The 10,284-nt window shown below is 40.9% G+C and overlaps 8 protein-coding genes and 1 pseudogene across 8 annotated transcripts; 5 read left to right on the top strand and 4 right to left on the bottom strand.

Annotated features, from left to right (window-relative positions):
* The first annotated feature begins 155 nt into the window (after positions 1-155).
* Positions 156-1,057, top strand: LOC117187294 (histone H1-like). Its single transcript, XM_033389665.1, has one exon. It carries the CDS (start codon positions 200-202, stop codon positions 965-967), a length of 768 nt encoding a protein of 255 aa, XP_033245556.1. The 5' UTR covers positions 156-199; the 3' UTR covers positions 968-1,057.
* Positions 1,058-1,252: 195 nt separating this feature from the next.
* Positions 1,253-1,817, bottom strand: LOC117187308 (histone H2B). The gene has a single exon (XM_033389679.1). It carries the CDS (start codon positions 1,770-1,772, stop codon positions 1,401-1,403), a length of 372 nt encoding a protein of 123 aa, XP_033245570.1. The 5' UTR covers positions 1,773-1,817; the 3' UTR covers positions 1,253-1,400.
* Positions 1,818-1,950: 133 nt separating this feature from the next.
* LOC117187296 lies at positions 1,951-2,445 on the top strand (annotated as a pseudogene).
* Positions 2,446-2,933: 488 nt separating this feature from the next.
* LOC117187315 (histone H4) lies at positions 2,934-3,367 on the bottom strand. Its single transcript, XM_033389688.1, has one exon. It carries the CDS (start codon positions 3,306-3,308, stop codon positions 2,997-2,999), a length of 312 nt encoding a protein of 103 aa, XP_033245579.1. The 5' UTR covers positions 3,309-3,367; the 3' UTR covers positions 2,934-2,996.
* Positions 3,368-3,523: 156 nt separating this feature from the next.
* LOC117186926 (histone H3.v1-like) lies at positions 3,524-9,559 on the top strand. Its single transcript, XM_033388278.1, has 4 exons — positions 3,524-3,972; positions 5,329-5,900; positions 7,216-7,423; positions 8,655-9,559. Exons 1-4 carry the CDS (start codon positions 3,564-3,566, stop codon positions 9,074-9,076), a joined length of 1,611 nt encoding a protein of 536 aa, XP_033244169.1. The 5' UTR covers positions 3,524-3,563; the 3' UTR covers positions 9,077-9,559.
* Positions 5,270-6,164, top strand: LOC117187295 (histone H1-like). Its single transcript, XM_033389666.1, has one exon. It carries the CDS (start codon positions 5,313-5,315, stop codon positions 6,072-6,074), a length of 762 nt encoding a protein of 253 aa, XP_033245557.1. The 5' UTR covers positions 5,270-5,312; the 3' UTR covers positions 6,075-6,164.
* On the bottom strand, positions 6,360-6,924 carry LOC117187302 (histone H2B). The gene has a single exon (XM_033389672.1). The coding sequence runs from the start codon at positions 6,877-6,879 to the stop codon at positions 6,508-6,510; it is 372 nt and encodes a 123-aa protein (XP_033245563.1). The 5' UTR covers positions 6,880-6,924; the 3' UTR covers positions 6,360-6,507.
* LOC117187297 (histone H2A) lies at positions 7,055-7,548 on the top strand. Its single transcript, XM_033389667.1, has one exon. The coding sequence runs from the start codon at positions 7,108-7,110 to the stop codon at positions 7,480-7,482; it is 375 nt and encodes a 124-aa protein (XP_033245558.1). The 5' UTR covers positions 7,055-7,107; the 3' UTR covers positions 7,483-7,548.
* LOC117187316 (histone H4) lies at positions 8,036-8,469 on the bottom strand. Its single transcript, XM_033389689.1, has one exon. The coding sequence runs from the start codon at positions 8,408-8,410 to the stop codon at positions 8,099-8,101; it is 312 nt and encodes a 103-aa protein (XP_033245580.1). The 5' UTR covers positions 8,411-8,469; the 3' UTR covers positions 8,036-8,098.
* Positions 9,560-10,284: the final 725 nt, after the last annotated feature.

Here is a 10,284-nt window from a genome sequence, read left to right as displayed (position 1 = left end):
ATATATTTCAATTATTTAATAGTTATATATAGAAAAGCAAAAATAAGACAGACGTTCAATGAAACTTCTAACAAACAAATCACCAATGCTAAAATCATCTTCGTACTGCCCTTCTACTCGCTTCTCATTCGAACGAGGGACCATAGCCCAGGTCCCCAACGGCGTTTTTTCATTGAAAAGTGTAATTTTGTAAAGAATAATGTCCGATTCTGCAGTTGCAACATCCGCGTCTCCAGTGGCTGCTCCACCAGTACCAGCGGAGAAGAAGGTGGCCGCCAAAAAGGCATCTGGATCCGCTGCTGCTACTGCAAAGGCAAAGAAGCCCACAGCTCCACCATCGCATCCCCCAACTCAGGAAATGGTTGACGCTTCGATTAAGAGCTTGAAGGAACGTGGCGGCTCATCGCTTTTGGCAATCAAGAAATATATTACTTCCGAATACAAATGCGATGCCCAGAAACTGGCCCCATTTATCAAGAAGTACTTGAAGTCGGCCGTTGCCAATGGAAAGCTGATCCAAACAAAGGGAAAGGGTGCATCTGGTTCGTTCAAGCTGTCGGCTTCCGCCAAAAAGGAGCCCAAGCCAAAGGTTGCATCTGTCGAGAAGAAAGTTAAAAGTAAGAAGGTGGCTTCATTGTCGTCGGCGGCAACCAAGAAGACAGCAAGCCCTAAAAAAGCAGCCGCTGCCGGTGACAAGAAACTAAAGGTGAAGAAGTCAGTCGCCACCAAGAAGACCGCCGAGAAGAAGAAAACTGAGAAGGCAAAGGCTAAGGATGCGAAGATAACTGGAACCGTGAAGGCGAAGCCAGCAGCGACAAAGGCCAAGTCGAGCCCAGCAAAACCAAAGCCAAAAGCAAAGGCTGTAGCTGCAGCGGCATCTGTCAAGCCCAAGAAGACAACGAAGAAGCCAGCAGCTCCCGCCACTGTAAAGAAGCCGAAAGCCAAGACGACAGCGGCCAAAAAGTAAAGTGTGAAACTGTACACGTTGGTGTACAAGGTCGCATTCGAAATTTTAGATGTATCCGTCTGAAATTGATTTAAACAAGCCCTTTTCAGGGCTACAAAACTATATTCAAAAGAGATACAAATTATCGAGCCTTGTCTTGCATACATAAGAGTATGCTATAGATATTTAATATTTAGCATCCAGTTCAAACGTTATTCAAAGAGTTATTCGGAATGCATTTTTCCCGAACCGAATCAAATACGTACATATGTATGTATGAAAAACCGTTTACACAGACGCTGTATCTCAGAGGTCGGCAATTGAATAAAATTTTTATTGTATTGTGCATATATTTCTTGCATATCGATGAAATTATATATTGAAAATGGAATTTCTTTGGAAGAACATTTTGTGGCCCTGAAAAGGGCCTTTTTGGGTTTTGTTCGAAACCAATTTACTTGGAGCTGGTGTACTTGGTGACAGCCTTGGTTCCCTCACTAACAGCGTGCTTGGCCAGCTCTCCCGGCAGCAGCAGGCGCACAGCCGTTTGGATTTCCCGACTGGTGATGGTTGAGCGCTTGTTGTAATGAGCCAAGCGAGACGCCTCGGCAGCAATGCGCTCGAAGATGTCATTTACAAAGCTGTTCATGATGCTCATCGCTTTCGACGAAATACCAGTGTCAGGATGGACTTGCTTCAGAACTTTGTAAATATAGATGGCATAGCTCTCCTTCCTCTTGCGCTTCTTCTTCTTGTCGTTCTTGGTGATGTTCTTCTGAGCCTTTCCAGCCTTTTTGGCTGCCTTTCCACTAGTCTTGGGAGGCATTTTTCACTTCACTTTATGTAAAACACTTAATGTGTTTGAACGGACTGGGCTCAGAACCTTATAGTTTTATTCGAGTAGTCTGTTCAGGTTTAACATACATTTCGTAGCGGGCGAAAACCCACCCCTTGGTTGAGCGCTCATGCAGTCGGAAAAGGTATAAATATGGCGTTCTGTGGCTTTGGACAACATTCGTGTGTGAACAGTGAAAAAGAAAAGGAATCTATTAACATGTCTGGTCGTGGTAAAGGTGGCAAAGTGAAGGGAAAGGCAAAGTCTCGGTCGAACCGTGCTGGTCTTCAGTTCCCTGTTGGTCGTATTCATCGTCTACTTCGCAAGGGCAACTATGCCGAGCGTGTCGGTGCCGGCGCTCCCGTTTACCTGGCTGCCGTGATGGAATACTTGGCCGCTGAAGTTCTCGAGTTGGCTGGCAATGCTGCCCGTGATAACAAGAAGACGAGAATTATCCCTCGCCATCTGCAGCTGGCCATCCGCAACGATGAGGAGTTGAACAAACTGCTCTCAGGCGTCACCATTGCTCAGGGTGGTGTGTTGCCCAACATCCAGGCCAGGCCGTTCTGCTGCCCAAGAAGACCGAGAAGAAGGCATAAATGTTCCAATAGCAAAAACAATTTACATTCTTGTACAATATATAAACCAAAACGTCCTTTTCAGGACGACCAAACTATGACTAAAGAATTAAGAGAATTTTCATAATTTATTATCATTCATTATTATCAGTTAAAATAAAATGCACATATTTCTGCAGGCCAAACACGCATATTTTTCTTTTTTTTGGTACAGGGCCTAAAAGAAAGTACAGTTGCGTCCGACTCATCTGAACAACGAATGAAATTCAATGTTTGCTTGCCAAGAAAGAACCCAAATTTTACCTACCTACCCATGTTTCTACCCAAGTTTATCTACGAGAATACTTTCGACCAAAAAGTTCCCATCTTGGAAAGATGGCTGAACATTTAGACTGAAAGAAAGAAAAACACTATATGCAGCGCACATACATACATAGTAGATGGGAATTGCGTATTGCAATCAATGACTCGACAATCAATTCATTTTTTTTTTCATTATTCTGCTTTTACTTCACTATTATCAAGTACGATTCATGATTTTGAAAATATGTCTCTCTTCAAGATTATTTTGTGGTCCTGAAAAGGACCGATTGTTTAATTTATGGTTACTTTTGAACAGCAGACTATGCAGATTTTCTTAACCGCCGAAACCGTACAGCGTGCGGCCTTGTCTCTTCAGAGCATACACAACATCCATGGCTGTGACTGTCTTCCTCTTGGCATGTTCGGTGTAGGTGACGGCATCACGGATAACGTTTTCCAAAAACACTTTCAGCACTCCACGAGTTTCCTCGTAGATGAGTCCCGAGATACGTTTTACACCGCCACGACGAGCCAAACGGCGGATAGCGGGCTTCGTGATACCCTGGATGTTATCACGCAGAACCTTGCGATGACGCTTAGCGCCTCCCTTTCCCAAGCCTTTGCCACCTTTACCACGACCAGTCATTTTCTTTCACTATGTTGTTTCACTTTACGACACGAAGAACGAATGCCATCCACATTTTGTATCGCTTGTATTTATACAAAACACCATCAAAACACGAGTGAGTCCGAATGATATGTGCATCTCGCTCGTGAAATGAAATAGCATGCTTCGGCAACTCTCTCGTTTCAACCCTCCACCAGAAGAATGCTATATAAGTGAGTTGCGGGATTCGGCATCGATTATTACAAATTCAGACTTTGAAAGTGAATAGTGAAAATGGCCCGTACCAAGCAGACTGCTCGTAAATCGACTGGTGGCAAGGCGCCGCGCAAACAACTGGCTACCAAGGCCGCACGTAAAAGTGCTCCAGCAACCGGAGGCGTGAAGAAACCTCATCGCTATCGCCCCGGCACTGTTGCCCTCCGTGAAATCCGTCGCTACCAGAAGAGTACCGAGCTGCTGATCCGCAAACTGCCTTTCCAGCGTTTGGTTCGTGAAATCGCTCAGGATTTCAAAACTGACTTGCGTTTCCAGAGCTCGGCAGTAATGGCACTCCAGGAAGCTAGCGAAGCCTATCTGGTCGGTCTCTTCGAAGATACCAACTTGTGCGCCATCCATGCCAAGCGTGTCACAATCATGCCCAAGGACATCCAACTGGCCAGACGTATCCGTGGCGAGCGTGCTTAAGTTGATATTTCTTCGTCAGGCGCATATAAATTTCATACAAATCGGTCCTTTTCAGGACCACAAAATAATTTTCAATGAGATTTTTTATTTCTGCATACTCGTACTATTTTTCCCAAATAAAATATTTGTAATTTTGTCTTTGCTTTGTGCTAGAGCGTTGGTTTAGATACAAAACAGAATTGGGAGAATACCGTATACGATCCGTATTAAATGTATAGTTAGACGAATGTTTTGACATCTTCGGGTTTTTCATTAAAGAATTTTGCTGATTGTAAGAATTCTAAAAGGGGGACAACATTTGTGTATGGTTAAATTGCGGCGATATATATCATTTCTATGTATTTGGGAAAGAAAAAATATATTTTTGTTGCGAGGTGATAAACCTATCAGAAACAAACAGCTAGAGCTGTGGAACTAGAATAGAATACAAACCCTTTTAACGTAATTTTAGATTTTTCCAATGACCAATAAATTGCATTTGATATTTTTCGAATCTACTACTGGTATACTCGTATGCAATAAATGGTCGTTATAAATGAAAATATATGAAAATCTTCAACAAAAGTAAATGAAATATGTTCTTAAGATTCGTATAAATTGGTATAGACAATAAAATTTACGTAAAATTTATTTTTTCGATTTTTACTTTGAGATGAACTTAATTTGTAGTGCTATGTGGGTAAGAAAGTATGTTATTATTGGGTAAATATTGGCAAAAATGGATCAGAAATAATATAAAATTGAAAATCGTGTTCATTTCCTTAAGAAAAATGGCTTTAAACAATATATTTTTAAACATTTATATTTTTTGACCCCTAAATTCAATGTTGAACATATCCAGAAAGTGGTCTTTTTGTACTCGATAGGGTTATCTTCAAAACGATTTTAAAATACCATACTAAACGATATGTGAATATATGTTTATTGTCTCTTAAAGTAAATTAATCAAATTTTATGTTAAAAAAAAAAGTTTAGCAAAATGAGCTGTTATTTATTAATATCATTGAATCCAAAATATAAGAGTTGGATAACTAGTTGTCAAAGTTTGCACAATTATTAAAAATCGATGATGGACGATATTCACAAAATAAATGATTTACAGTAATATTTGAAATATTTAACAATATGAATCAATGAAAATATATTTCAATTATTTAATAGTTATATATAGAAAAGCAAAAATAAGACAGACGTTCAATGAAACTTCTAACAAACAAATCACCAATGCTAAAATCATCTTCGTACTGCCCTTCTACTCGCTTCTCATTCGAACGAGGGACCATAGCCCAGGTCCCCAACGGCGTTTTTTCATTGAAAAGTGTAATTTTGTAAAGAATAATGTCCGATTCTGCAGTTGCAACATCCGCGTCTCCAGTGGCTGCTCCACCAGTACCAGCGGAGAAGAAGGTGGCCGCCAAAAAGGCATCTGGATCCGCTGCTGCTACTGCAAAGGCAAAGAAGCCCACAGCTCCACCATCGCATCCCCCAACTCAGGAAATGGTTGACGCTTCGATTAAGAGCTTGAAGGAACGTGGCGGCTCATCGCTTTTGGCAATCAAGAAATATATTACTTCCGAATACAAATGCGATGCCCAGAAACTGGCCCCATTTATCAAGAAGTACTTGAAGTCGGCCGTTGCCAATGGAAAGCTGATCCAAACAAAGGGAAAGGGTGCATCTGGTTCGTTCAAGCTGTCGGCTTCCGCCAAAAAGGAGCCCAAGCCAAAGGTTGCATCTGTCGAGAAGAAAAGTAAGAAGGTGGCTTCATCGTCGTCGGCGGCAACCAAGAAGACAGCAAGCCCTAAAAAAGCAGCCGCTGCCGGTGACAAGAAACTAAAGGTGAAGAAGTCAGTCGCCACCAAGAAGACCGCCGAGAAGAAGAAAACTGAGAAGGCAAAGGCTAAGGATGCGAAGATAACTGGAACCGTGAAGGCGAAGCCAGCAGCGACAAAGGCCAAGTCGAGCCCAGCAAAACCAAAGCCAAAAGCAAAGGCTGTAGCTGCAGCGGCATCTGTCAAGCCCAAGAAGACAACGAAGAAGCCAGCAGCTCCCGCCACTGTAAAGAAGCCGAAAGCCAAGACGACAGCGGCCAAAAAGTAAAGTGTGAAACTGTACACGTTGGTGTACAAGGTCGCATTCGAAATTTTAGATGTATCCGTCTGAAATTGATTTAAACAAGCCCTTTTCAGGGCTACAAAACTATATTCAAAAGAGATACAAATTATCGAGCCTTGTCTTGCATACATAAGAGTATGCTATAGATATTTAATATTTAGCATCCAGTTCAAACGTTATTCAAAGAGTTATTCGGAATGCATTTTTCCCGAACCGAATCAAATACGTACATATGTATGTATGAAAAACCGTTTACACAGACGCTGTATCTCAGAGGTCGGCAATTGAATAAAATTTTTATTGTATTGTGCATATATTTCTTGCATATCGATGAAATTATATATTGAAAATGGAATTTCTTTGGAAGAACATTTTGTGGCCCTGAAAAGGGCCTTTTTGGGTTTTGTTCGAAACCAATTTACTTGGAGCTGGTGTACTTGGTGACAGCCTTGGTTCCCTCACTAACAGCGTGCTTGGCCAGCTCTCCCGGCAGCAGCAGGCGCACAGCCGTTTGGATTTCCCGACTGGTGATGGTTGAGCGCTTGTTGTAATGAGCCAAGCGAGACGCCTCGGCAGCAATGCGCTCGAAGATGTCATTTACAAAGCTGTTCATGATGCTCATCGCTTTCGACGAAATACCAGTGTCAGGATGGACTTGCTTCAGAACTTTGTAAATATAGATGGCATAGCTCTCCTTCCTCTTGCGCTTCTTCTTCTTGTCGTTCTTGGTGATGTTCTTCTGAGCCTTTCCAGCCTTTTTGGCTGCCTTTCCACTAGTCTTGGGAGGCATTTTTCACTTCACTTTATGTAAAACACTTAATGTGTTTGAACGGACTGGGCTCAGAACCTTATAGTTTTATTCGAGTAGTCTGTTCAGGTTTAACATACATTTCGTAGCGGGCGAAAACCCACCCCTTGGTTGAGCGCTCATGCAGTCGGAAAAGGTATAAATATGGCGTTCTGTGGCTTTGGACAACATTCGTGTGTGAACAGTGAAAAAGAAAAGGAATCTATTAACATGTCTGGTCGTGGTAAAGGTGGCAAAGTGAAGGGAAAGGCAAAGTCTCGGTCGAACCGTGCTGGTCTTCAGTTCCCTGTTGGTCGTATTCATCGTCTACTTCGCAAGGGCAACTATGCCGAGCGTGTCGGTGCCGGCGCTCCCGTTTACCTGGCTGCCGTGATGGAATACTTGGCCGCTGAAGTTCTCGAGTTGGCTGGCAATGCTGCCCGTGATAACAAGAAGACGAGAATTATCCCTCGCCATCTGCAGCTGGCCATCCGCAACGATGAGGAGTTGAACAAACTGCTCTCAGGCGTCACCATTGCTCAGGGTGGTGTGTTGCCCAACATCCAGGCCGTTCTGCTGCCCAAGAAGACCGAGAAGAAGGCATAAATGTTCCAATAGCAAAAACAATTTACATTCTTGTACAATATATAAACCAAAACGTCCTTTTCAGGACGACCAAACTATGACTAAAGAATTAAGAGAATTTTCATAATTTATTATCATTCATTATTATCAGTTAAAATAAAATGCACATATTTCTGCAGGCCAAACACGCATATTTTTCTTTTTTTTGGTACAGGGCCTAAAAGAAAGTACAGTTGCGTCCGACTCATCTGAACAACGAATGAAATTCAATGTTTGCTTGCCAAGAAAGAACCCAAATTTTACCTACCTACCCATGTTTCTACCCAAGTTTATCTACGAGAATACTTTCGACCAAAAAGTTCCCATCTTGGAAAGATGGCTGAACATTTAGACTGAAAGAAAGAAAAACACTATATGCAGCGCACATACATACATAGTAGATGGGAATTGCGTATTGCAATCAATGACTCGACAATCAATTCATTTTTTTTTTCATTATTATGCTTTTACTTCACTATTATCAAGTACGATTCATGATTTTGAAAATATGTCTCTCTTCTAGATTATTTTGTGGTCCTGAAAAGGACCGATTGTTTAATTTATGGTTACTTTTGAACAGCAGACTATGCAGATTTTCTTAACCGCCGAAACCGTACAGCGTGCGGCCTTGTCTCTTCAGAGCATACACAACATCCATGGCTGTGACTGTCTTCCTCTTGGCATGTTCGGTGTAGGTGACGGCATCACGGATAACGTTTTCCAAAAACACTTTCAGCACTCCACGAGTTTCCTCGTAGATGAGTCCCGAGATACGTTTTACACCGCCACGACGAGCCAAACGGCGGATAGCGGGCTTCGTGATACCCTGGATGTTATCACGCAGAACCTTGCGATGACGCTTAGCGCCTCCCTTTCCCAAGCCTTTGCCACCTTTACCACGACCAGTCATTTTCTTTCACTATGTTGTTTCACTTTACGACACGAAGAACGAATGCCATCCACATTTTGTATCGCTTGTATTTATACAAAACACCATCAAAACACGAGTGAGTCCGAATGATATGTGCATCTCGCTCGTGAAATGAAATAGCATGCTTCGGCAACTCTCTCGTTTCAACCCTCCACCAGAAGAATGCTATATAAGTGAGTTGCGGGATTCGGCATCGATTATTACAAATTCAGACTTTGAAAGTGAATAGTGAAAATGGCCCGTACCAAGCAGACTGCTCGTAAATCGACTGGTGGCAAGGCGCCGCGCAAACAACTGGCTACCAAGGCCGCACGTAAAAGTGCTCCAGCAACCGGAGGCGTGAAGAAACCTCATCGCTATCGCCCCGGCACTGTTGCCCTCCGTGAAATCCGTCGCTACCAGAAGAGTACCGAGCTGCTGATCCGCAAACTGCCTTTCCAGCGTTTGGTTCGTGAAATCGCTCAGGATTTCAAAACTGACTTGCGTTTCCAGAGCTCGGCAGTAATGGCACTCCAGGAAGCTAGCGAAGCCTATCTGGTCGGTCTCTTCGAAGATACCAACTTGTGCGCCATCCATGCCAAGCGTGTCACAATCATGCCCAAGGACATCCAACTGGCCAGACGTATCCGTGGCGAGCGTGCTTAAGTTGATATTTCTTCGTCAGGCGCATATAAATTTCATACAAATCGGTCCTTTTCAGGACCACAAAATAATTTTCAATGAGATTTTTTATTTCTGCATACTCGTACTATTTTTCCCAATTTGTAATTTGTAATTTTGTCTTTGCTTTGTGCTAGAGCGTTGGTTTAGATACAAAACAGAATTGGGAGAATACCGTATACGATCCGTATTAAATGTATAGTTAGACGAATGTTTTGACATCTTCGGGTTTTTCATTAAAGAATTTTGCTGATTGTAAGAATTCTAAAAGGGGGACAACATTTGTGTATGGTTAAATTGCGGCGATATATATAATTTCTATGTATTTGGGAAAGAAAAAATATATTTTTGTTGCGAGGTGATAAACCTATCAGAAACAAACAGCTAGAGCTGTGGAACTAGAATAGAATACAAACCCTTTTAACGTAATTTTAGATTTTTCCAATGACCAATAAATTGCATTTGATATTTTTCGAATCTACTACTGGTATACTCGTATGCAATAAATGGTCGTTATAAATGAAAATATATGAAAATCTTCAACAAAAGTAAATGAAATATGTTCTTAAGATTCGTATAAATTGGTATAGACAATAAAATTTACGTAAAATTTATTTTTTCGATTTTTACTTTGAGATGAACTTAATTTGTAGTGCTATGTGGGTAAGAAAGTATGTTATTATTGGGTAAATATTGGCAAAAATGGATCAGAAATAATATAAAATTGAAAATCGTGTTCATTTCCTTAAGAAAAATGGCTTTAAACAATATATTTTTAAACATTTATATTTTTTGACCCCTAAATTCAATGTTGAACATATCCAGAAAGTGGTCTTTTTGTACTCGATAGGGTTATCTTCAAAACGATTTTAAAATACCATACTAAACGATATGTGAATATATGTTTATTGTCTCTTAAAGTAAATTAATCAAATTTTATGTTTAAAAAAAAAGTTTAGCAAAATGAGCCAGCATTGTTATTTATTAATATCATTGAATCCAAAATATAAGAGTTGGATAACTAGTTGTCAAAGTTTGCACAATTATTAAAAATCGATGATGGACGATATTCACAAAATAAATGATTTACAGTAATATTTGAAATATTTAACAATATGAATCAATGAAAATATATTTCAATTATTTAATAGTTATATATAGAAAAGCAAAAATAAGACAGACGTTCAATGAAA

This window comes from Drosophila miranda, chromosome 2 (assembly GCF_003369915.1).
Source record: "Drosophila miranda strain MSH22 chromosome 2, D.miranda_PacBio2.1, whole genome shotgun sequence".
In the NCBI taxonomy this organism is placed as follows: domain Eukaryota; kingdom Metazoa; phylum Arthropoda; class Insecta; order Diptera; family Drosophilidae; genus Drosophila; species Drosophila miranda.
Note: the sequence above shows the minus strand (reverse complement) of the source record. Positions and strands in the feature narration are given on the sequence as shown.

Excerpts from the sequence above, each read along its gene's own strand:
- LOC117187294 (XM_033389665.1), top strand. The coding sequence starts at position 200 with ATGTCCGATTCTGCAGTTGCAACATCCGCGTCTCCAGTGGCTGCTCCA.
- LOC117187308 (XM_033389679.1), bottom strand. The coding sequence starts at position 1,772 with ATGCCTCCCAAGACTAGTGGAAAGGCAGCCAAAAAGGCTGGAAAGGCT.
- LOC117187315 (XM_033389688.1), bottom strand. The coding sequence starts at position 3,308 with ATGACTGGTCGTGGTAAAGGTGGCAAAGGCTTGGGAAAGGGAGGCGCT.
- LOC117186926 (XM_033388278.1), top strand. The coding sequence starts at position 3,564 with ATGGCCCGTACCAAGCAGACTGCTCGTAAATCGACTGGTGGCAAGGCG. Across the intron at positions 3,973-5,328 it reads TATCCGTGGCGAGCGTGCTT|TTGCAACATCCGCGTCTCCA; the intron begins AAGTTGATATTT and ends CCGATTCTGCAG. Across the intron at positions 5,901-7,215 it reads ATGCGAAGATAACTGGAACC|GGCAACTATGCCGAGCGTGT; the intron begins GTGAAGGCGAAG and ends CTACTTCGCAAG.
- LOC117187295 (XM_033389666.1), top strand. The coding sequence starts at position 5,313 with ATGTCCGATTCTGCAGTTGCAACATCCGCGTCTCCAGTGGCTGCTCCA.
- LOC117187302 (XM_033389672.1), bottom strand. The coding sequence starts at position 6,879 with ATGCCTCCCAAGACTAGTGGAAAGGCAGCCAAAAAGGCTGGAAAGGCT.
- LOC117187297 (XM_033389667.1), top strand. The coding sequence starts at position 7,108 with ATGTCTGGTCGTGGTAAAGGTGGCAAAGTGAAGGGAAAGGCAAAGTCT.
- LOC117187316 (XM_033389689.1), bottom strand. The coding sequence starts at position 8,410 with ATGACTGGTCGTGGTAAAGGTGGCAAAGGCTTGGGAAAGGGAGGCGCT.